The sequence below is a fragment of the Poeciliopsis prolifica genome, unplaced genomic scaffold, assembly GCF_027474105.1.
Source record: "Poeciliopsis prolifica strain line A6 unplaced genomic scaffold, Auburn_PproV2 SCAFFOLD009, whole genome shotgun sequence".
In the NCBI taxonomy this organism is placed as follows: Eukaryota; Metazoa; Chordata; class Actinopteri; order Cyprinodontiformes; family Poeciliidae; genus Poeciliopsis; species Poeciliopsis prolifica.
The window spans coordinates 7127286-7153331 of NW_026562384.1; the positions used below are offsets into that span (position 1 = coordinate 7127286).

Consider the following 26046-nt stretch of genomic DNA (forward strand, 5'->3'; position numbering starts at 1 on the left):
TGATGTCTTGGAGAACTTGCAACATTACTGGACTTTTTCCTCAGCTGGATCTCTGTGGTACACTTTTACAGATTCTCCAACACTTCCCCCCGCAAACATGTCTGCTTTCTGCCTTGGACTTCAGCATGCTGTTTGTTTATCAGTGTTCTCCAGCAAACCTCTGATGCCTTCAGTGAACAGCTGGACTTAGACTGAGATTAAGTTACACACAGGAGGGCTCTATTCACTGATTGGATCACTCCTTCAGGCTGGGTTGTCAAATCCTCGAGGTCTGGTATCCTGTAAATGTGTCCCAAGATTAATACAATAAATCAAATGATCAAATTACATCTTCAGCAGGCATCACATTTGACCCAATTATTAATTCAGGTGTACATACAAAGACATGTACGCCTGTCCAGTCTCTAGGACTGGAGCTGAATACCTGTGAATCAAGGGAACTGGTTACACTTAATTTTTATGGTATCAGACTAAAAGAGATTGAATACTATTGTGTACCTCATCATCCAAATTTTTTCTCAGTGACGCCATAATTAGGTGGTGCGTCACAAAAAAATCCTGTATATCATGATATTGTGATTAAAACGTTGCAAATTTTGAAAAAGTGGTAAAAATACTTGCGCAAGTTTTGAAGAAAGAGTTGATCTGTGGTGGAAACAAGTGAGATCACGATAAAGTAGGACGCAATATGTCATCACCCTCTTGAGAAATAGTTGCAACATTTTCTCTCAGTGACTATCACGCAGACGTCAGGCCATCTTAGAGAAATTCATAGGCGTCGGCTGTAAACATGGCATCGGGTTTGCAGTTTGAAAAGGTGCGAAGTAAGAAATAAACAGTTTGTCCTTCATGAATGGCCAGTTTGTGATTGAGAAAAAGTGTCTTTTTTTTTTTTCCTTGATGCATTCAAGCCAAGGCACCAAGCACAAGAGCGGAGACTCGAAGAAGGTCGTTGTCAGCGTCCTCATACTTCACAAGCCATTGTAAACACTTCATTTCATCACCTTTAGTAGAAATCTCTACTTTTCTTTGTATTGCTCGTGAGTGTGAAGAAAACATTTGCTTTTGAAGAATCAGCGTTTCCCCCTGTATGCAACTACTTGATCCTCTGCTGAGCTGCTCGGAGAAAGGCTGCATCGTCGATGGAGAAGCCAAGAGGACGACTGGTCGGTGGCTGCTGTGCTACCTGCTTACAAAAGGCCATTAGCCGAGGTGTGTAGCTGACAGATAAAGGCCCCCCGTTGGTGCCGGTTCAAGCTGTGATTTACAATCTTTATATTTAACCGGAGAGAGATTAATTATTGCTGGCAAATTGACAGGGCCAGTGAGGTGAGGGAGGTTTCTGACTGACATCGCCATTCCTCACAGCGCTTCCCGCCTCAGGGCGCTGCCGCTGACCTTGAGATGCCAGGCATTTTGGGCAGCCCGCCCTCCTCCCAGCAACACCTTTCTGGCCCCCTTCTCCTCCCTCTAATACTCATCCTTTATTCTTTGCAGTGCTGCCACACGCCTCTTACTGAGCTTCCAGCGCACAATTGTTGTCATGGTAAAGCAAACAATTACTCTCAAGCAGAACTCCATAATAGTTTTTGTTGATCCTGTGGGACTTGTGCTCAAGTGTGTGCAAGAAAGAAAAAGAAGCTAAACTGAAAACCTTCGTTGTTTCATATCTCAGAGTTGCCACTTTTTTAATCGCCGTTGTCATATGACAGATAAGTGACGCTCTTCGTCTGTGCTCCTCATCGTTTGGGGAAATGTGGCTGCTAAATCAGCATAATGTCATGAAGACACACAGGGCTGTTGTGGGTCTAATGTTGCTGCAGCTTCACACAGTTCATGATGATCCCACCCACGATGAGAGGATAATGTCTGTGCTGAAACACGAAGAGTTGTGTGGAGTCAAAAAGCACCGTAATTGTAGACGCAGCGGCCACATTTGACTTGTTTTTTAACAATCAGTTTCAATGTTGAGGCAAATGATGGGATTTTCAGATTTTAATGTTGGTACAATTTGGAAGATTCGTGAATAAATGTTACATTTAAACAACAAAATATATTAATAATGTTGATTAGTTAGTGGGGTGTTTTTTTTTTCCAATCCATTCATAACATCTCAAGAGCAACAACTTGCTTGAAGATTACAGCAGTAATCAAAATTAAAATCATGAGAGTTTATTTTTAAAGTGATTGTAAGATTCCATGATCAAAAAATCTTAAATTTATGAATCTCAAAGAATTAAAAGGGTCATTTGCACCTAAATCTGGAGAGAGACCAGTTGACCCAACAGTCATGATTTTTTTTACTGTGGCGAGACAACAACATTTAATATGTTACTTCAAAAATAAGAAACTAAAATTGACTCAGCTGGTTAACTTCAAATGTTATTCTTCTAAAGAGCATGTTTTTTTTGTGTGTGTGTGTCAGATTTCTACAGAATATGCACGTTTCCATCTGTTGTGTTATATGTTTGAAACCGCAGCAGGACAGAACAAAACTATCTGAGAAATCAGTTTCCATCGGTGTTGTGGACTTGAGCCAAAACAGAAACATGCCAGTGAAGAAGTGAGACAACAGTTTTACTGACCTCCCTGCCACTCTGCTGAAATAATCACACAAATAAAAATTGGCACTTGATCTGTTTGAAATGTGAATGTTGGAAGATCTGTTAAGCAAGAATAACTTTTTGAAGACGAATATAATGCTTAAAGATAAAACCCAATGTCCTCTGCCGTAAAATCGATGTGATCTACTAGTGGTAGCAAGCTACGCGTCTCACTATCAGGAGGAGGACGTCTCTCTGGCAAGTGACAAAGCAATCTGAGGAACAACACATTTTTAGCACCTCTCATCCCAAGTAGAAACTTTTACCTTGTGACTGCTACCCACTTCTGTTCTAAAGTCATCCCTCTTCTTTCCCTTTTCTGCTCACTGCTCCACTCAGCCTACATCACACGTGCCACTTGCCCTCAGTAGCTTCATATGGCTGAGAATCCCAATGAAAGACCACATGCAGCAGATCTATGACGATGACCTTTCATCCTCTCTGTGCCGCCACCATGAAGGCAGCATTAAGGAAGGTCTTTCTGCAGGAGCGACGGCCACCTTCACAAATCCTCTGGCGTCCCCCGCCGGCGTACATTACAGATGGAAATCACTTGGGGATTATAGCAGGAAAATCAGCTCTGCTTGGATTAAGACGCAGATTGCCATCAGCTGTCTCATGCTTCCTCTGCCTCGCTGCGTTTCTCAGTCTTCGCCACTCCCAAGTCACACTCCCACGTCTGAAGGCGAGGCTTTAAAAGGAGAGATCGCACCCATCCAGAGTGTCAGCATGGGAACAATTAGCTAGCAGGTGCAGTTTGCTGCTCTTTTCATAATAAATGTTAGTTATGTGGACATCCCCCGCACCACACCCACACACACACACACACACACACACACATACCCACACACACACACACACACACACACCACCCCATCTCCTCCAGCTGAATCATGGTTAAGGCTTCATCTCTTTACATTGCTCTCATTTTTTTCTGAACACACAAAACCCCAAAAACAGAGCAGCAATAATTGAACGCAGGAACATGAAATAAAGGTTGGAAAACATACCTCCCCTCACTGGAAGTCGAGGTTACTGATTCTTTTTATTGACCATAGAAAATCTATATGGAGGGTTGATGAATAATCTTTAGTGCCAAATTAAAGGGATTGCATCACTATAATTGCAATTGGTTGAGTCTGTCTCTTTCTCTCTGATGAAATAATCTTGTTGTACTAACCTCCTGACTGTGATCACTGACAGACATTGTTGTTATTAATCTCCCTTTTAAGAACAAAGTCCCTCCTGAGACCTTCCCTCTCTGTCCGCTTTTAGATTTTTTGTAAAAGTGTCTGACATACAAATAAATCCAAAGCATTTCTGCCAAATACCAAACACATGCAGAGATGATACCAAAGAGGACGACGGGGTAAGGTGAGAGTAATCCGCCGTGATTTCTGAGGCACTGCACTCACTCTATGGACATTAAAGACGCTGAAGGTCACGCACTTTCAGCCGATCCCTAAGTGAAAACAGTCTGCTGTGATTCAGAGATAGCCACATCATAACGACTCTCACTTTGTGAGGCACATTTAATTCAGTCCACAAGGTCAGAGGGGTCAGTGGACAAAGTGTTGCTCATCTCAACTGACAAGCAGCCACATGCTGCTCTGCTCAGCTCCCTGCAAAGAGTGCTACTGCTCTCTACTGATGGCTGCAAGACACTTAATGTACCTGACGACAGCCCGAGTCAGATTTACCTTGTAATCTGACATTGAATGACAATGTGGCGATGATCCCTTTTAGTTGCTCATATAAGAAAGGTCCATCTTTTATATGTTCATGACAATTTGGATTGCAGTATTATGGGGTCGTGACTTCTATTCTGCCCCATCAAACGTCTGGTTCTGACTCTTACTCAAGCCTCCATATTTTTTTTATCAACTCCATCACCGTATCCTGCAGGATCTTTATCTGACTGGCAGGTCTGAAATGTGTTATGTGGTTCCTCTGACTGAACAATGAACCCACTCTGATATGATGCCATTAATGCCACGTTCGTTGCCTGCTGTGTTGTCTCCATCTGGTGGAATCTGGGTGCATTGCAGCAAACCTGGCAACCTCGCCCCAAAAGCTCTTCAGATTCATTTGAAAGCTTATTATTTGAAACCACAATAAAGCTAATCTCTAACTGCTATTTACTTGGAGCCAGTTTGGAGCCGAAATATGAGAGGAATAAAATTTTAAAAAAGTGTAAATTTAGTAAGGGAAAGCATCTGTGTTCTCATCATTTTAACATACCCACTAAACTAGATATGTCTCAAGTCTGCTGCAGCCTCTCAATGCTGTCTTCCAGAATTTCACAGGATTTATCTCCGTTCATCCTCCCATCAACTCTGACCAGAAGCTATATTAAAGAAAAGAAGCTTAACAGCATTATGCATCCACTATCAGACTTCATCATGTGTGTGATATTTTTTTAAACCGATGTGAAATGGGGCAGTTTTTTCACCACATTTGAGGAGTATTAGAGGGCAAACAAAGGATCTTTGCAGCACTTGGAGAGTTCCTATGGCCTTCTTTTTATTTAATTTATTTTTAGTTTATTTTTTGATTAGCCTTGGTTTAGTTGGGGGATTACAGATGTAAGATGCTCTTTCGCTTTTTGGAACACAGATTGAATGATTAAGTGTCGAGGGTTTTAGGACGCTGGTTTATGATCTAAACCTGATTTGACTGTTTCACTTAATTATTTGTCCGCATGGGGAATTTTTTCAGCTGTAAAGGGGAAGAGGTATCATGCACAACTAATTTTTTTAGCCTCATATCACGTCATAATGTTATTACCGAATCAAAAACATACCTGGAGTGTCACTTCGATTTTTTCATGCATGTTTGAGAAATCTTTGAATACTCTGTGGAAGCCGTTCAGGGCGCTTAAACACTTGTTCAAGTCTCTTCAGGTCTCTTTCAGCTTCCACCTCACAGAGCCTCCTTCCCCCATGCCTTCCTCACTCAGCTCCTCTAGACTAGCGGTAGCAGCAACAAACAAACACCCAGTGAGACTCTGAGTCTGCTGAGCTTATCAAACGAACTACCTCTTACTCCAACACTCCTTAGCACAGCCATAAACAGCACGATGAGAAGCACTGTTGTGATGACATGTTGAAGGTGGAGTGGAGGGAAGGTTCTTACAGAGACAGAATCTGTCAAATTGCAAAATTACTACAGCATTTTTATGCTGAAAATAACATGGTTACCTGATTGTGCTATGAAAGGACACGTTGTTCCTGGAAAACAGGTATAAAATACATAAAATACTTACCCCTTTTAAAGGAAGTTCAATACAAATACATGATGCAATTGCAGTTTTTATAATTTAAAAAAATGAAAGCGATGTATAATTTCCCTTCCGCTTTACAGTTCTGAAATTTTACCGTAAACCATAAACGGTAGGAATTAAAACACTAAATAAAGACATACCCAACAACAGAATTGTACAAGAGATTTCATTTAAAGAGGCTGTTGGGATCTCGTGTCCGTCATCAGTCAAACCGCAAAGAGCCTGGATGACAAAGGGAGGCGATGAACAACAAAGATTTTTTGGCTCCCACTACAAGTAGGACAGAAAATCACAAAGAGAGCCCACAGAGATTTTCAGCTCCTTGAACAAACCACAAAGACACATCAAAAGGACTCACAGCAGTCAGGAGACGACACAAATCTGCAACAAACAACTGCAAAAAATCTTCATAGACGGAAATTGGAGATCTGACACCAAAAATCAAATAAAAGAAAAGACAAATAATATAATAAAAATGGCTATCCGTACAATAAATACAAACCAACACAAAAGAGAATGAAACGAATAAAGGAAGAATTGAAAAATTATCACAGAGGCAAACAGTAGCCATGGGAAAAATGAAGATAAATTGATTTTTACTTTCTTAGTCTTGTTGCTCTGCAGCCTCAGGGAACATTTGAGAAGTTTGTTCTCATTTGTTTTTATACATCCATACGTCAAACTTCTGCTGTTAACACTTGAAACCAGAAGATTAAACACACTCAGCACATGCACATGTTCTTGAGACGCTGAAGACATGAATAATAAGTCTCTGCCATCTTCTTTGTCTCCCTTTTTGCCAACTCGAGCAGACCTAAAACAAGAAATATTTGGTGTGATTTAACTTTAGGCAGTGAGTCAAAAACGTGAACGTGTCTTTTTATGTTACGTATGTAAACTTCTGGTTTCATCTTTATGCGAATGGTCACTAAAACAACACCACCACGAACTGAACCAAGGCTTCAAAAAATCCCCACAGGGCAGCCTCACCTTTTTAACCCCGTAAACTGATGAAAAAAATAAAAAAATAAAAAAGATGTGCATTAAAAATAAAAATGAAAAAGTGCTCTCTCCTTTCTGGGTCTTAGAAATGTGTAACAGTGTGGTGAACAATAGAAAACAACTTTCACTTGGGCCCAGGGCCAAAGTTTCAATGGAGTCCTTCATGACAAAAATGGATTTGGACTAAAGATGCTGTTCACTCATCTGCACGCCTGCCCATCAACGGCATATAATGATGTCATTACAACCACAATAGCCCGCCCAGGCATTCAGTGTGTAATGGATAATAAGTGTCTATCCACCGCTGACAGCTTTCAGGGTCCCTGATGCTCAAGTGTCTGGACGCCTTTCTTCTTTCAGTTGATGGACTGGTTCTTTACAACACAGTCAACGCACGTGTTTGCCTATCTGCCATATGGTGTGCTGGTACATTAAAAAAAGAAAAGAAAACACTAAAACATGCATTTCATTGTGATTTCACAAGGTTTTAATAGCATTTGAAAGAAACTGAGCAAGATTAGAAAAGACCATAAAAGTTCATGCAAAAATGGGATTAATTGTATAAACACGTCCTCCGCTTTTATTGAGTGGCGCAAGTATTAATGATGTTTAATGGATATTTTCAGAATTTCAGGAATAATGTTTGGCTTACTGCTGTAACTTTGCACAACCAAACACATCAGCACTACTGCCTTTTGGAAATAAGATAGGTGATTTTCTACACAAAGCTCAAAAAAACTTTTGCTTGTTTCTTTGTTGTACCAAAGCTTATTGTTTGGTATTACGCATATTTTTCATTAACTTCACATTCACCCTTCTATTTATTTTACAAATTAATCATTAGGAAAAAATCACATCCTGTTTTTCCTGAAAGACTTTCACAAAAAAAAACAAACATTTAATGTCAAAGTGAAAACTGAACGGTCATGGTCAAGTGGAAGAAAGTGTTTTGAGCTGACGAGTTCAAAATTGAGCTTTTTGGCCACCAGGCAACAAAGCTGGGCAGACACCAAGCATATCGCCACAAACTCACCATCCTCACTGTTTAGTACGGTGGTGGCAGCACAATGCAGAGGGGAAGCTTCTGAGCTGCATGTAGCATTCACATTTTCTAAAAATAAAAAAACTAAATTAGTTTTCATTAGATGAAAGCAGAAAATAAACCCACTAAGCGGAAATAAGGACCTGAAAACAGCTGTATGTGTGAATGAAGAGACTTTATATAACCTACCGGCTCCATAGCAATAACAAATGAATGTTGCTGGTTAGCCTGAGTTGACAATCAACAGTGAGCCTCCTGCATGGTGAGCCATCCAATCAACTCTACTTAATGGTATAAATATAAAATTAATTGATTGATTGATGGTCTATACCCGCTATGCTGGCAGGGTCACGGGGTTATCTACATAAAAATTATATAATAAGGCTATCCATGAAAAGTTTTTTATTGCTTTTTGTTTTGTTTTTTTTAAGTTACAGTTCACTTTTTCCACATACGCACAGCTCCAGTGGGTTGTCTAGTTAAAGTAAATAATGGTTTGGTTATAGCGTTATTTTCGGTGGCTTTAAAAAAAACTTTTTATTTATTTATTTATTTTTATTTATTTTTATTTTTTTTTTTTTTTTTGTAATGCCCAATCCAAGCAAGATCCTCTCATCTCGCTTGGCCCGATGAGAGTCAATCCAAGCTGAGCGGCACGCGTCGCCCGGAACTCTGTGATCATCGGTGCAAGTCCGCCCTGTGAGAACCTGCTTTTGTTCTGCTCGAAGTCCCGCTCCTCCGGACCCCGTCTGTCGGACCCGGACCGAAGAGGCGCCACGCCCCCCCTGCAGGACCTCGACTCAAAGCATCGCGACGTTTCCTTCCACTTCACTGGAGCAGCGCGCGGCTGCGCTCGAGGTGACCGAAAGGAGAAAGATGATGACACGCAGCATAAAGTCAGAGAGAGAGAGAAAACTACCCACTGTCTTTTCTGAGTTCATCAATTAGCCCTTTGCCACAGATACCATTAACTTAATGAACCGTTTCTGTAAGGAGAATATTACTTCCCTCTTCCCAAATTAATGAGGCCGCTAATTGTCCTAATTTGCGTCTGAAACCCGAGCATTAAGCTTTCTCTCTCTCTCTTTCTCTCTCTCTCTCTCTCTGCTCACCAGAACCACCTCCGTAGCTCCGGGTGTGAGGGGATAATTACAGAGCGTGGACGGTTTCCAACATCAAGAGGTCCTCTGTTGCCGATGCGCGATGGAGTCAAATAATCCACGCAGAGGAAATGAAAGGGATCTTTAATGAAATAAACCGACAGTGGACCCAGATGCTTCCACTAGGACTCAATCAACTTCACATCATTACCAGCATCCGAAAAATTCTGTTGATAGGAAATAAGATTCTGTTTTGAACTAAACAAAAAAAAAAAAAAATTAAATAAGGTGTCTTTGGTTTGACGTTTCTTGGGGCGGGGGAGGAGGTTTCCACTTATTTATCGCAATTATTACACTTTATAGACTTGTATTTTGCAAATACTTCCAATAAGTTCCAGTATCACTGGAATAATAATTTAATAATATGATGCAACATTATTTTAGGACAGGCTTTAGGTTGCTCTATATACTCATGTGGATTAGAGCTTTCAGCAAGATCAAATACAAAATTAGTCACTTGTGCAATATTAAAGGCACATTTTGACTGTTTTGTGTGGAAAAAAAAAAAAAAAAAAAAAACAAATTTAGTATGAGTTGAGCTTCAAATTGGGCAAAATTGTCTTAAATCAAGCCTAAGAGACAAGAGCACATTTGGGGCCCTGGTGGCTCCCCAGGGAGTTCATTGAGTGGATTTGAGAGCGTCCCCTGAGAAACATCAAGACTGTTTGCTTTGCTTGGCACATCAGCCGCCACACTGTGTTAATAAGTATGATTGCTATTAAAATAACCAGGCCATAAATTTCTATGGGGGGTTTCTTCACATTTTGCCACAAAATAACAAACTTCAGTGCATTCAATTGGAATTGCATGTGAAAAAGTAGCATAAAGAGGCACAGAGGTGGAACATACAGGACACATGCTTTCTTTCTTTTTTTTTTTAAATGGACATTTGAAAAGTGTGCAATACACCTAAATTAAACCCAACCAATTATTTTCAGCACTCACCTAATTAATGAATGGAGTCCATCTGTCGGTTTATTAACCTCAGTGAAAACACACCTGTTCCCTGAAGGCCCTAGGGACTTTTAGAGTATATTAGTTATGAGATGAGGACAAACTGAACTTTTTATTTGCTGTGCAAAAACTCTTATGTGAGACATCAGCCTGCACACTACAACACACAGATAAAGACCTGGCAGCCAATGGTAATCAAAGAATTTTGAACGTCCTAGTCAAAGCCTATAGGCTTGGATACATTTGAGAATTTCTGGCAAGACATTCAGACATTTTGTTTGTCTTTAAAGAAAATACACCAATCTCAAAAAAGTGAAATCTAAAAAAAAAAAAAAAATTCAAAACATTTTGCTTCTACAATTGCTGCTATTGGTCAGATGTTTTTAACAGCAATGAACTCCTTTGGGGTCAAGTCCAAGCCACCGATGCTAAATCCAGCAGCTCCGGTGGTTTGCTGAACAGCAGCCATGGGGGCATTGTGTCGACACAAGTGGGTGCTGCTGTTCTTGGCTGATTAAGGTTTGAATAATGGTTAAGGCTCAGGAAACAAAGCGCCTGGACCGACGCCAGGTTCCATCACTGACATCGTGGGCCAGAGGCAGTCATCTGCAGCTCTCTGGTTGCCAGGCCGGTGACAAGTCGTGTGCAGCCATTGGCGGTAAACGGATGTTGTGAAATTTGCTGAGGGAAATTTGTCCAGCCAGGTTGGACTAACCATGCTGGATAACTCTCATCAGTGATTACCTGGTTGAAATCAGTGGAGCTGGTCAACTCTTTCTGCAGAGAGTCGGGAAAGAAAATCAGTGGAAAAGTGATTACTAGTGAAATCACTTTTTTATTAGAAGTTATGTGTTTTAGGCTATTTGGTGGCATCAGATTCAACTTCTGTTGTTTTCTTTATACAATGTTTATGCATAAATTTTATTTAATCGGACTAAAAAGTAATTTAAGGACATAACGTAATAGATAACTTATTTTTTAACTTTACATATATTTATACAATTGTAAAACATAATTTGGGCTTAAAAGCAAGAATATCTAATATTAAATATATTTATTTCTTAGTCATGATATTTATTTTTGTATTTGCTTGCTTGGCTGAGTAAAAATTAACACACATTTTATTGAGATGACAATTTTAAATAAATAAAATAATCTTGTTAAAACTTTAAATTATTTTAAAAATCACATTTATTTATTCAGTAATTATTTTTGCTACATTGTTTCTGCTGACATATGAATCTTTTGGTTATTTTATAATTTCATTAAAGGCATTAGTATATTTTAAGGTAACTGGAAACAAACTTGGGCCAAGATAATTTTTTAAAGTAGATTAATATTACAATCTATTTATAAATTGAAATCTATACTGCATAGTTGCTGCCCATAAAATGACCAGCCTTCTAATTCACTTGTGAAGCCTATGACTTCACAACTAACTAACCTGTGACTAACCTGCAGCGAGTTAACATGGAGTCCATACTGTCTACCACATCTCAGTGTAAAGTAAAGGCCCCCAGCAGGAGCTGCAGGGCGCTTGAGAGGGTCAGTAGAAGTTGACCTCAGCAATGTTCTTCACACCTCCTCGGCCTGCGCTGCCACTCCTCCGCTCCCGCCCTGCACCAGATGGGAAGTGCAGCCGCATTTTTAAAGCCTGCACGCAGGGTTACAGGCTGTTGTGCTGGCAGTGATGCTGAAGGAATGAAATATTCATGCAGGCCCCCAAATAATACAAAAAAAAAAAAACAACAACAACAAAAAAAACCCTGAATGGACTCCCCAGGAGAAGAACGTGCCGATTTATTCAACTAAGACCAGGCCTCATTAAACTGCTGGCGGCGAGGCAGGTCACGGTGATTTTCACTAACACTGCCCGACCCCGACTGTCTCTCTCACACAGAACTACACAAACACCGACTCCACACACTTCAACAGGGGTTTGGGGGGGTGAAAAGGGCTGAATATAAAGCGTGTCCAAGTCACCATCGCCAGTGTACATGATCTCAGGATCTCCCAGCGGGACAGGTCTGCGCTGGTGCTGAAGCTGCTCCTCTGCAGTAATTGACGCCCTAATGAGTGATTAGCTTCGGAGCGCCGTGGGCAGCATATGGGAGACGTGGGTGACACTGTGTCCACCAGAGGTGCGTGGCTTGTGAGGGGCGCCAGGGGACACCAGCTGATAGGCACAGGGCAGGATCCAAGTTACTAAAACTGAAATTTGTAGCCTAATCAATCATCCTTCAACAACATCTTCATTTTGGCAACAACAACTATAACAGGAACCGGGTTGTTTAATGGTGTAACCACCTCTTTTATGAATGTTTTCGTCCTGCTCTTAAATGATTCATAAATCGCCTTGAGACAACTTATCAGTTATCATGGTTTGGCTGTATAGACAGGTGTGTCTCAGCCTTGTCTCCCACCTGTTCGTTTTATTATTCTTCTGCAAATAATCAGGGAAAGATTGGCCTTTTTTTTTCACTGTTTGTTTGAGCATGCATTTATTCTTCAGATCTCCCTTTCCCTCTCTCAGAGATCAGAGCCAATAGTTAGCCTTATGCTCAGAAAAATACTCAAATTCATTTTAACCATGGCTGATGAGGGTTCATGGTGAATCCAGAAAGGATTGCTGTTCACCAACGTTTAACCCTGTCAATTATTTTAACCACCGTAAGAAGGTTTTTTTGGGTGGTATTAAACATCAGTCATTAAATGGATTTACACTCTTATCAAGGATTTTATATTGTAAATGTAATGTTGATTAGTGGTTGAATCATACCAACTTCAGCACTTTATTTTGATTGCTAATCTTCAAAGGTTCATCAAATTTAACAGAAGATGAAAAGTACTTAATTCTCAGTCATTGTGTGTTGTTACCAGCAGTAAAAATGACATTGATTTTGCGGCTTGTATTATATTTGAAAAATTGCCGTCATATTTGTGATTGAAAAGGTTTCTCTGTTGTACTAAAAATTTGAGCTTGGATCCAGCTTCAGGTGGTTTAGCAGCACCACAAGTCAAACTTACTAGCAAGTTGAGCTTCTTAAACACCTTCATCTGTTGTTGTCAGGGAAAATATTTTCATGCCATCTTGGCACAATAAATTTCTTGATAACTACGCTGAATAATGAAGCAATATTTACTGTTTACTATTTTAAAATACAAGTCAAACTTGATATATTTGATTTTACTCGCTCTTTCTGTGGTGAGTCTTCTGGATATATTACAATACATAATTATTTGAGAACCTTTTTGCCATAAATCTTGCAAAATTTCGACTCAGAATGTTGATTGAGCTCCTTCAAAATAAACTGCTAGGCCAAATGTACTGGGTGAATTATAACAGTTTGTTTGTTTTTCAATGTAGCTCTCGTTTCAGTTCAAGCTCAAAAGTGGTTGTGCATAACGTTGAGTCTTGGCAAGCACACTTGTAACATGGTCTGCATTCAGCCATTAAAATTGTGTTTGCGAAGTTTGCTTTCATTCCAGTAAGAGAGATGTTACACCCAGTTCTTCCTTTATCCAAACTTTCTGGACCTCCAGTGCCAACCACGCTCCTGAATGATTAATACCCCAGCTCCCCTCATGTGTGAGGATAACAACAAGGTCGTGATTGAGTTACAAAGCACAATAGGAGAGGAAAAAAGTCAAGCTTTGTCTGATTGTTCTTTGACAGGGTCAGAGGCTGCTCTCTCCTGAGACAGCAGGGCTGTCACTGGGCAGGGAGTGACAGCAAGGTGACTGAGGGGAGTTCTCTATAAATTGGCGACGCCGAGCAAACCTCTCCAAAAGACGCGGAGAATCCCGTGCGCAATTCCACTGCACTGCACGAGCGCGGGCTGTCACTGACGATGACCGCGAAAGCAGAGCTTCCGGGCTGGCCAGAGTACCCCGAGGACTTCTCCCTGCTGCAGCAGAAAAATCTGGCCCACACCAGCTCCAAAACGTGGATTTCCTCCAATTCGGTCCGCGGCTTTTCGCGCAGGGAAGCGCACGACGCCGCAGAGGCTGGGATTTCACTGGAGAAACTCGGGTCGGTGGGTAGACTCCACGGGTGCGCGTCCGCAGAGACGGGTCACGCGAGGGCATCCGATGGAGACAAGGGGAGCGGCCTGGGGCCTCAGAGACACCGGCGCGTCGCAGCCAACGCCAGGGAGCGCAGGCGGATGCACGGTCTGAACAAAGCCTTTGACGAGCTCAGGAGCGTCATTCCGTCGCTGGAAAACGAGAAGAAGTTGTCTAAGTACGACACCCTGCAGATGGCGCAGATTTACATCACTGAGCTGTCTGAGCTGCTGGCCGGCGTGGTTCAGCAGGAGTCCAGAGGCCCTCGCTCGGGGTCAGAGAAGACGCCCAGGAGGAACTTGATTCACTCGATCCGGCCGGACGCGGCCGCGCAGCCGGCCGTCCTGCTGGCCGGAGAGGAGCAGCAGCAACAGCAGCAGCAGCAGCAGCAGAGAGACCAATCCATCAACCGCCTGATCATCCTGGGACCTTCATCTGTGATGGAGTCCAACACGTCGGAAGCGTCCTCCAGCAGTGACGGAGAATCCTCGAATCTCAGCGACACGGAGGACAGTCAGAGTGGGAGACAGTGACAGACAGAGAAGCAGTTCATCTCTAAGTGGTTCAGTGCGGCAGAGCTGCAGTTTCCTCCGCGCCGTCTCCAATAGATGAGATGCTGCACTGCTGGATTTCAAAAGTGAAGAGAAGTCATTCATTTCTCAGAGATCCCGACTTGGTTTCCTCTCGATGAACTAAGAGAGGCCTTCATCTGCACTTTAAGGTCCTGAACAATAACCTGTGGCATTTTCCAGAGTCTGTGGTTGGAGCCCAGCTTTTAATTTTGAAATAAATCAAGTATTTTTCTATTTAAGAGTAGCTAATCTGTATTTTCTGAGAGAGTTTTTGTTTTTTTGTTTTGCTACAATAAAGATATAATGAATTAATGGGTGTGCATTGTAATTTATTTATGTATCACTTCCAGCAATATGTGCACAATTCATACCAAAGCACAATGATTATTTATGATACAAACTAGTTGATTTATAAGTAAGCTATACATTCCATTGATAAGATAAGAAGACAATGACCCTTTCTGGTGCACAAGTCATTAGGTTAGTAAATACATTGCAATGATATGCATGCATAATAGCTAAGTTTTCACAAATGATACCACATTAATAACCACAAACCAAATTTTTTTTTACTGGGCCTTTTTGTCAAAGACCAACACAAAGAAGAACATGACAGTGCAGAGCAATGATCGATTGTGTTAAATCATTTTCAGTGGTCTGTGACTCTTGTCCTTGGCTGCCACTGTCCTGCAACTTTTTGATGCATCCCCCACTCTAGCTCTTTTCTAAAACTTGCTGGTCCAGGTTTGTTGGAGCAGGGTTGCTTCTAAAAGTTGCAGGCCGGTGGCACTCGACGGCTGGAGTGCAAAGAGAGCTAAACTCAACTCCATGACAAACCTTTATTCTTTTCATTTGGAAAAAAATTTAGAAAATCATGCAACCTTTTCCTTTCGTTTCGCAATGTCGAGGTCCTTCGTGTTGGTCACGTCCCAGTAAATTACATTCAAGTTTCTGGTTTGTAATGTGACAAAATATTAGAGAGCTCAACGCTGTATCAGCTCGAGGTTTTACTGATAAACAGCTGCTTTCTGCTTCACCCGGCCAAGCAAAGTGGCTTTAAAAGATACAACGCTTCTCTGATGTCCAAGCTGCAAAGAATAAAACCAATTATCACATTTCGTTGTTGCAAATCCCCCTCACCTCCTCCTCCAAAAAAAAGGGCAGTTCTAGATCCATTTTCAAAGCACAAAAACATACAAACATCTGCAAGCACCAGAAGCCTGACAGCAGGCGCCCAGTGGAAGGGATTTTCGAGCTGTAAAGAAACTAATTATGGCACGTGACAGTTCATCATGTTTGAAACGGCTCTTCCCAGTCAGTCTGTGAGCTGAAAGCCTACTGTAAAACGTGGGGCTGCCTGCTCAATAGGGAAGAGGAGGCTGGAACTTCGCCAGATCCTTAGAAATGATTTCTGCCAGCCTGTGTTTGAAACTGCCGGGGGTCTCAGACGGGACGGTGGAGCCGATGGCCTCCTCCGGGTCGTCCGTGTCGTCCGCTGCCTGTGCGTTGTACGCCACAAATTCATAGGCATCTGCAGGGGGGAGATGCAGGCTTTGTGGTCGTGCTGAGGCAAAGTGATCCGCATTGGTGAGGGGAAGACAAGAGGGCTCATTTGAATAATGGAGGTCGGAGGAGGAGGAGTAGCGTTTGGTCTCACTGCACATCCACTGAAATTCACCAATCTCAGTTTTTCTCATCAGTGGAGGCGTGGTCTTCCTCAAGTTGTAATAAATGGTGTCCTGTGTGTCGCTATCCTCATCTACAGCTTCAAGGGAATGACACCGATCATCCTCACCCTCGGTTTCCTCTTTCTTCTCCTCCTCCTCGTCCTCCTCTTTGCTTTCCTCTCCCACCTCCTCTTTGCTGCTGGAGAGATAAGGCTGGATAAGGCACATGTGCTTCATACTGTCCTCGGAGGGGAGATCACACGTAGAGTATTGGCTGACAGAACTGTCCTCCTTGTCACAACGAACCCGCACAAGACTGTAGATTGGAGACGCGTCGGTCTGGCCGGCCGTGGCTGGAAGGGCGACAGAGGCCGCGTCAAATGATGACCTTTTCTTGACACCCTGTTTCTTCTGCAGCGAACACTGCCTCGCTAAAGCCTCGAAGATCTGGGGACCGTCACGGGTCAGGAAGGTGAACACTCCCTCTCCTGAATCACAGCGACGGCCCGCTTCGATGCAGAAGCCCTCCTGCAATCAAAATCAAACCAATTCATATTTAGCATATTATTACGAATACTGAAGGGTAACATCGTGTCATGTTACAACCACAATGTTCACTGTTTGGCGTTGGGATTTTATGTGGTCAACACAAAGCAGCTAATAACTACAAAGTGAAGTGTGACATAACATTTTTGAATAAAAAAATCGAAAACGTGTGACCTGCGTTTGTAAGCAGCCCCATTTACTCTGATTGCATTTTTGAATTGAACTGGTCAGCGTAAAATACAATGAAGGCAAAAAATAAAAATAAAATAAAATAGAGTCCAGCTGTGTTTCAGTTTAATTTCAGCTCTTGCATCAGTGGTTCGCAAGACAACGTTAGTGATCCAAAAATACAGCCAGGATAGAAGATGTATTGTTTGCCTCAAACCTTCCTACAATCCTGGTCTGAGAAGACTATACTGGTGCGATAAAAAGGCCCAGTCAAAGTCTAGAATTTTTCACGTCTTGAACAGAGACGTTCAAAGATGTTCTCCACCTAAATTATACGGGCGTGAGTTATTTTTGTGCAAAGCTAGTGGAAACATAACCCCAAAATATTTGCAGGTATAATTGTGATTAAAAAAGTATTGATTGGGAGAGAGGGGAGAATGCAAATGTGTTTTATTTAACTGCCGCAGTTGGTAGCACTGTTGCTTTGCAGCAAGAAGGTCTTGGGTTCGATTCCCGGCCTGGGGTCTTTCTGCATGTTCTCCCTGTGCATGTGTGGGTTCTCTCCGGTCACTCCGGCTTCATCCCCCAGTCCAAAAACATGACTGTCAGGTTAATCGGTCTCTCTAAATTCTCCCTCAGTGTGAGAGTGTGTGTCTGGTTGTTTGTCTTGTCTGCCTCTGCGTTGCCCTGCGACAGACCGGCGACCTGTCCAGGGTGAACCCGCCTCTCACCCAGAACATTAGCTGGACGAGAGGCCAATGCTATACTTTCAGATTATTATTTTAAATTAAAACCATGTCATGTGCTGTTCTTAGTCGTCAAAAAAGTGCATGATTAATTTTGTAGGACATTGTACGTACAAAGACTTCACTGATAATCTTTAGGCATTCAGATGAATTAATGAGGGTCACGACACCTTTACCTCCACTTGTCCAAACTTGCGCAGGAGTCTGTACGGCCAGCTGTAGATGACTCCACCTGTGTTGACATCGAGGAGCTCCAAGGCCTCACTGTCTGTGAACACCACATACTCCCCGGCCAGTTTGCACCTCTTGGCCGCATCCGTGCCCAGAACCTTCACTTTGTGCTGGCCAGGAGGAAGTGTCGGCTCTACACGTCAGAAAACAACCCAGCAGGGAGATTAGGACCGAGCAAATCCAAGAAACTTTTTATAGCAGCTCTTGAGAAGCGGAGTGTCATTAAACGAAACAAGCACACACCACATTCTCAAACAGACAGTCAGATTTAAAATTACTTGCACTCTGCTAATCTCTCCATGCATTTGAGCTACCCGGGTGACTTGGGAATGTAATCCGTTCGGAAATGAAAAGGAAATGCATTTTTATAAGCCGGTACTTGCTGATGCCAAAAGCGTTCGAGCTTTAACGCCTGAACAAATGAGCACACTTAGCTGCTTCTGACGAATAACGCGAGTTTCAGCGAGTTTTAGAACTTATTGTGTTGTTTTTTTGTGTGTGTCTGGTCGTCATACATTTATTTAGAAAGTGATAACTAGTTTGACACTAATCATCCAGGTATTTATACTACATTACAGTGAAGAGATGGTGAGAGCTAGACTTCCTGGTGTTTGTAAAAAGTATCTGTTTATCTAAGCAAAAGTTCAATCTTTCAAAAGAGAGAGTACTGAAGAGTTTTTAAGGTTAAAGGACAATAATCCGTTTTATGATTTTGATGATGATATTGTACTGTACTTGGGTGAGAACAGTTTGTGGGGCGGACTAAAGATAAAGGGGAAGGTGTTTTACACTTGTTTACGATGAGAGGTGTTGCACTTCTTGTTGCTCAGTTCAACTTCTTGGGATGTTTTTAGCGCACATGCAGATTGGGAAGGAAACCACCATCTTCTTTTGTTATTTCCTTTCTAACCAAAAGAAAACACATTGTCTCTAAATTCAGATCTAGGTTTTAGGCCATAACAAGAGATTATATGGTTTTGAGGTGTGGAAAAAACATCCAGCAGCTTCAAAAGAGTCATAATTGATGAAACTAAGAGAAAGGTGATGGGGGTGGGAAAAGATCTGCATGAAAAGCTCCACCCCATGATTAACAGTAGCTTGAAATTGTTGTTTCCTGTGTGATTTTATCAGTCACTCATGTCACTGAGGATGGGTTTTGGCCAACTCTTCTGCACAGCTACTTTAGTTCATTGGGGTTTCAATTAGTTTGAGCCCTTGACTTTAAGTAGGCCATTGCAATGCCTTTATGTTGTTCTTTTGGGCATACTCTGCTGCAGATTTGCTGATGTGTTTACAATTTCTGTCCTGTTATTTGGAGCTAGCTTTAGTTTAGGGGTTTAATTTCACTCTTGAAAGCTTTGGGTAACAAAACGCTTGTGGTCATCTTGGTGACTCCGAGGGACCCGGACCTCGTGGCCCCAAAACACGCCCTCTTCCTCTCTTCCTCACTGGTTAGTATGAGGTGTTTGTGCTGATATTGTGATTGGTTTCCTCTAAATATAGTGTAGGTTATTGTGGCCAAACATCACAAAAAAAAAAATTGTTTCATCAGATGCCGTTTTGCTGAACAAAGTCATGCTTTCTCATGGGAAAAAAAAAACTTTCAAAGAAGACAGTTTTTTTCTAATTCTCATCATCATGACCTCTCACAACTAACAAGCCAAAAAAGCTCATCAATCACAGGTTTTTTTTTGTTTGTTTGCTTTTAGTATTTTTTCCGAGCACCCTCTGGCAATGATCTTGAATATAATCGTTTTTCTCAATAAAAACTGATGGAGTTTTCAAAAAATGACCTAATAACCATGTTTACATCAATTCCCTCTCTAACGTCATTGCTGGTGTCTGCTTGGCATCATGCTAACACACTGGCAGCACTTCCTGCTTTCACACAAGTGGTCACACTTAACCCTCTCCAGGCAGGGGTTGCAGATTTGCAACAACTTAAACAGTCTTTTCAAGTAACTTGAGCCTGAGAGGGTTAATGATGATCAAGTTCAGAAGCAGTAGGGCTGTGGTAAGATTTTTGAACACAGTTTTCATATGTTGGTTCTGTTTTTCTTCGCTGTGTAACAGTGTTGTGGAAACCATTTTCTATTTCATTCATTTATAGGCAGAGCACCGAATCATTTTAGAACCTGGCAAAGTTTAGGTTCTTGTTATTTTGTGATGATTCTTATGATCTTTGTCACTATGAATGTACGCTAATAAATTCACAGTGGAAATTCCCTGCCTGAAAGTATTTAAAATGAAAGGCAAGGTGATATTTTAGACTTTCTTGTTTATCCTGAGTAAAAATGCAGTATTACTCTTCGCTCTGCTGTTTCATTTTCTGAATAAAGCACATCTTCCAGTTTTTCAGCAGGAGTCTGCTGATGCATAGCAATACATCATCAATTAGCAGAAACAGTGCAGTGTTGAGCTCATCCTACTGGATGAATGCTGCAAATGATGGGAATTACCGCTTTTCCAAGACGAGTAAAGGTCATTATCCTCCATGGTCAGGCCATTCGCTTCCTCAAAATCCCCTTTCTCTGAGTCTCCAGGATCCCTCTGTAAACACGGTGGCACAGTAAACATTACACAGAGTAAACGCCTCCCTCTTATCACTGCTTTTTATGACTTCAGAGTGGTAAGATGGAAGCAAGAACATGGCTTGTGCAAGCACAAGAATTGGAGAAGTGGCAGAAGTTCCAGATAATGTTTCAACTTCCCCATGTTCTTATCATGTCTGGCTGTGGGGGTGGGGGGTTCTGAGCATTTTTCCCAAATTGTGACGAGGAGACGCCTGATACCTGGAAGGCAAGACTGCAGAGAGCACTGATCCAGCCCTGGCTCTCCACGGAGGCGAAGGTGTAGGTGTGCTGTGTGGTGTTCAGGTAGAAGGCCGTGCAGTGAGCCGGGCACGACTCCTTGGCAGCAGGGGTGACGCTCAGACAGTCGCTTAAGCGCACAACCTTTTTCTCTTGTGTCTTCTGTCGGCCGGCCTTTAGCTGCTCACTGTTGGACATAGAGCGGAACTCCAGCCGACCCACACCCATGGAGCTGGGTTTGTAAAGCACCATCCAGATTTTCCGCCATGTTTTCTGACAAGAAAAGAAAGGAGACTTTATTTTTCTTTTTTTTTTATTGGCGACAGATTTTGAAAGTGGGAGCCAGAAGGCAAAATAATGCTAGAGCTGTCATTTAAACTCTAAAAATGACTTTTTTGCTTGTCTAGTCTAAATTACTTACTTACCTGCCAACAAAACAAACAAACAATGGATCTGATAAGGCTATGGCCCCATGTTAAAAGTTCAGATTTCTAAACTTCAAACACTGAGACCATTAATGTGAGATACATCATGGAATGTTTCAACATTCAACATCTGAACTTTGTTTGCTCACTCGTCTGAAAAAGTCTCCCAACTCTCTCAGATTGGGTGGACATCTCTTGTCCACAGCGATCAAGTCATCTCATGTATTTGCTCTTGGATTTAGGTTTGTTCTCTGGGACGGCGTTCAAAAAACTCGCCTCCTTTTTTCATTTTTTTGCTGAAAACATATATTGTCGCCGATTTCAATGTTTGCCTGGACTCACAGTGATGCAGCAAACGAAGCCCCTCTTCACTTTCAGATTTCTATGAGACACCTGGAAGTTCGGGGTCCAAACTGGCTCGTCATTCAAACTGTTTATGAATTCACCCGGGTTCAGTCAGAAGAGAGATAACTCCAGGTCACGACGCTGCCATCACCACTTTTCACAGCGCTTATGATCTACTGTTTGGTGACGCGCAATGCTTTTTGCAACCCTTCTTCTGATCTGCATCTTCTAGTGATATTGTCATGCAGTGAAGGTTTTTTTTTTTTTTCTTAATCGTTTGCGACCTCTCTCCAGAGTTAAGTAAAGGATGCAAACAAACAAAAGATCAGGAAACTCTGGCTCATCACAATCACGCAAGTTGTGCCGTTCGAACTCAGGAAAACTCAAAGCTGAAATTAATCAAAAATTGCTTTTGCTTCAGAAAGTGTGCATACTTCTAAAAGATTTGACTGTCATATTGCAATATTACTGACAAGTTTATTTATTTCAGTAACTCCATACATTATGGAGATGAGTTGCACGAATTGATGATTTTAAGGCTTTTAATGCCGACAGTAGTGAGGATTTTCCATGTACAAATTAAAACACATTAATGATTAGAATTTCATTAGACTAACATTAAAAATACGTTCAATTCAGAAACGTATACTTAATGAAGGCTGTGCTTAATGCCTGATTTAAAGTTATTTTTCAAGTAATCAGACAAGCAGAATCAGTATCACAATTTGAGGATGATCGCACGTCACATCAAACGTGGAAAACGTTAAAATTCTTTCTTAAGCCTGGAAGACAGGATTCAAACAGGGCAGTGAAGACGTTTATTGGCCCCAGCATCAGTTTAAAACTACATCTCCATCCAGCATGACGCTGCATGATTTTAAGCAGGTATGGGGAAGTCGGTGAGCGTTAATCGAAAGATGGATGAAGCTAAATTCTAAAAAAAACTCAAATAGAATTACATGGACCTTTACGTAATTGTTGTTTAAGACTGAGCTCAATGCCAGAGTGTGTGATTGGGTGTGTGTGCGGCGACAGAATGTGTGTTTGCACTGTTCGTACAGGAAGCGTGATTAACAGGTAAACCACCGGCTGTTGTTTGAACACATCTTGATAATCCTCATCGTACTCACAGAGCTGAAGTGAAAACTAAAGTCAAAAGTTTACAGGTGACACATGGTTTCTGTTACAAAGACCAGAACGGAAAGCCTCACTTATCACCACCTACACCTCTGGTGTAGAACCTGAAACTGATTTTAGGAACCTTTCTTTGCATTGTAGTTTGTTCTGTTTTGCATTTTCTGAACGAGTCTTATTTGAGTTAGTCTGGATTTTGTGTTGTAACACTTCTTCTCATGGTTGAGTCTGCAGGATGGAATTATACCAAATTTCTGACATATCCATGAGGCCTCACACACTGCAGAAAGCAGAAGTGACCTTAATAGTAGGGGTCAAAAAAAGAAGGTGCGAAAGTGTATCTAAAAGCATCAGTTTTTAACAGGCAGCTCATTATTTCCTCTCGGCAACTTCTGGAAAACCAAATTTAGACCTTGCAAAACAATACTGTAAAAACTTGCACTCTGCTAAGTGTTTCTGGCCATCAGACCATTTTAACAAACTTCTAGTTGCGTTTGGTGCCATAATCAGGTTAGATTTAATTCATAGTGACAGTCCTTTACTTTTCAGACATTTTCCCAAAAGCAGCGAACATTTTCACTTACTCCCAAAGAAGCAGCAAGTTTCATGTTTTTACAGCAAAGCACTGATCTGAGAAAACCCACATTTGAACTGTAGTAAGACAAACATTTACTGCTTTTCTTCTAAGTCATCTGTTCAGTTATCATGTATTTATATTTGTCTTTTTTTTTTTTTTTAATCAACCAAAAGTAAGTTCAGTCAGGTCTTTAAAAGAACTTGGTATCATACTACAAACTAAGGTAGTAAATTAAACTCTGACTTAAAATAAATAAGTTGGGCAACTGGAAGGACTGATCCGATTTAGATTTAAGCTTACATGCAGAACCGGGAAGGGAATGATTTGAATAACGCAAAGAACGTGTAAATGACTGGATCAGCTCCTCTACAGGCATCGATCGGATGCTGCTGTGGGCTCTTCCCCTTTCAAATTTCTTTGAAATCAAATGGCGTCTCACTTTGGGGGGGAAACACAGCAATGACAAGGTAGTATTAGGAGAGTTCCTCTTGCATGTGTATTTTTGATTAGAAATTTCCAAGAACCATAGAAACACCCCCAACGTTGAACAAATGCTGCACAGCACAGTCAGAAGAGATGTTCTTCACTCTGATATGGTTGAAAAATGTAATGTTTGAACAGGCATAGACAATGGATGGCTGGAACAGGAGCGTTTTCTTCATTTGGTTCCATCTGGTTAGCTTAAAAAATACATATATATAATTTTTATATAATTCTTATGACTTGTATAGTGTGAGAAGCTCTCACACTGTGCACCACATGTTATAAATCTTTTTTCCACTTGGTGCACTAAAGCACTGTAATGTGAAAACCACAAACACAGTGTAGCTCCAAACTGCTGTCGCTCTCTGAGCCACATCAGCTAATCAAATGATCGTTTCATTTTATTAAAAAGTAACAATTTAATCTACCAAACGCATGAGAAAAATGCAAGATAAAAGTTGGAGCATTAGCTGCCACTAAAGCCGATCTCTGCTCCAGATTTTTACAGATCCATATTTGCTGGTTTACAATGAAATGCCATTTCCCCTGTTAAAAGGTTCATTGCTTTACTGATTGAAAGAAAACGCTTTTTAGAGAAACTTGTTTTAAAGCTACTTCATTTATTTCTGTAAATTTCTTTAAATGTCATTTTCATTCTTACTTTTCAGTTACTTTATATCTCAAAATACTGCAATTATTTTCGTTACTTCCCTCCTGTGACTTGGTTTTCTGTGGGAGTATTTTAAACTTTAGTCTGAAAAGTCAAAGCTTCACCACACCTTTAAAAATCTAAAGATTGCATGAAATAAATATTTTAAGGCTACATAAAATATTTTACTTGATGTTTTGGAACAAAAATCCCATAACATTCATATCATTGATGAAATGACCAAATGAGGTCAAAGGTCACTCAGCACATTGAGAACGTGACATCTGCTGGATGTGGCATTGAATCTTTATGCATCTAAAATATTTCTGAACTCTCCATTAACCATTCTTTGTTAGGTTATGTACCTATTATATTTGTCTTATTTTTATACGTTTAAATAGCCCATATTTGTGTAATTTAGACTATGCAGTAAAACCTACATTTTCATTAACATAACCAACATAAAATGTATTAATTCATAAATATAATGTGTTAGGGAGGTCCAAGGATTGAAAAGAATGTACTTATTTTGCAAGAAAAAAATTGGGATTAAACAGGTTAAGTACAGTAACGAAGTATTTGTACTTCGTCACATCTCACTTTCGCCAAAAAGCAGAAACAGAAGAAATGTGTAAGAGGAGCTGAGGGACTGGTTCATTTTTTTTTTCCTTTGCACTGCAGACATGTGAATAAATACACAATTCTGTATGTGGGTGTTGAATTCTAAATTTACTGAACTTGGTGTACTATTTTCATGTGGCTGCAGCAGTTTTTTTTAATTTTTTTAATGATTTTATTTTGGACGTCTATTTATTACGATTGAGGAAGCTGAAATGGAACTTAGAACGCCGCTTCTGTAGAAATGCCAAGTATTATTTTATCACTCATTTAGCCTCTAAATCCTACTAAGAAAAAAAAATCATACAGGTAATCATGAGTTTTCACATTGGCCCATTATTACTGCAGAAAAGTGACAGAGACCATTCTGTTCGTATCAATCTAGTTCGAAATATTTGGAGAAGTTTATCTATGAGAGGACTAATAACCTGATAGCATTACTGACATCTATATTATTTTTAAAATAATCTCAAAAAATAGAACACTGTGCCGTAACACACAGCACAAACGACAATACTGTGAGAGCGCTCTTCTGCTGCAGCACCATGTCCGTTTGAACTTTCTCTACCTTTTCTAAGAACTGGACACTCAACTGTTTAGCTGTGCAATAAAACGAAAGCAGAGTTTTTCTCATCGTTTATCGTGGCAAAAAACTCAACTTACTTTTCCAAACTTGGCCCCTTGAAGATGCAGCATCCCTTCTTTGAAAATGACCTCCATGCTCGTACGCTTTGGATGAAAACTGTTCACACGCTGACAGCAGTTGTTGCGATGTGGCGAAAAATGTGACAAGTGATGAGGTTAAAATTAGGCCTCGTCGACCACAAGTCTGACTTTTTCCTTGACGTCATGAACTGCTGTCATACTGCCGTCGACCTGTGCCCCCGGTTAAAGGAAGAGTTTTAAAAATCATCATATGCAACCCGTTACAAAAGAAAAGACACACAAGTTGTGTGTGCTGCTGTT

At 41.1% G+C, this 26046-nt stretch overlaps 2 protein-coding genes across 2 annotated transcripts; one reads left to right on the forward strand and one right to left on the reverse strand.

The window, feature by feature from the left end:
- Positions 1-13851: 13851 nt before the first annotated feature.
- Positions 13852-14964, forward strand: atoh1b (atonal bHLH transcription factor 1b). Its single transcript, XM_055034533.1, has one exon. It carries the CDS (start codon positions 13896-13898, stop codon positions 14640-14642), a length of 747 nt encoding a protein of 248 aa, XP_054890508.1. The 5' UTR covers positions 13852-13895; the 3' UTR covers positions 14643-14964.
- A 50-nt stretch (positions 14965-15014) lies between these two features.
- Positions 15015-26011, reverse strand: dok3 (docking protein 3). Its single transcript, XM_055034482.1, has 5 exons — positions 25744-26011; positions 20832-21122; positions 20499-20589; positions 17985-18172; positions 15015-16876 (listed from the first exon to the last, which is right to left on the reverse strand). The coding sequence occupies exons 1-5, from the start codon at positions 25798-25800 to the stop codon at positions 16043-16045; spliced, it is 1461 nt and encodes a 486-aa protein (XP_054890457.1). The 5' UTR covers positions 25801-26011; the 3' UTR covers positions 15015-16042.
- Between the last annotated feature and the right edge of the window lie 35 nt (positions 26012-26046).

Coding starts and splice junctions, on each gene's coding strand:
- dok3 (XM_055034482.1), bottom strand. CDS start 25,800: ATGGAGGTCATTTTCAAAGAAGGGATGCTGCATCTTCAAGGGGCCAAG. Junction 20,590..20,831: donor TCTGCAGTCTTGCCTTCCAG/GTATCAGGCGTC, acceptor CCGTGTTTACAG/AGGGATCCTGGAGACTCAGA. Junction 16,877..17,984: donor GCAAGTTTGGACAAGTGGAG/GTAAAGGTGTCG, acceptor TTTTGATTGCAG/GAGGGCTTCTGCATCGAAGC.
- atoh1b (XM_055034533.1), top strand. CDS start 13,896: ATGACCGCGAAAGCAGAGCTTCCGGGCTGGCCAGAGTACCCCGAGGAC.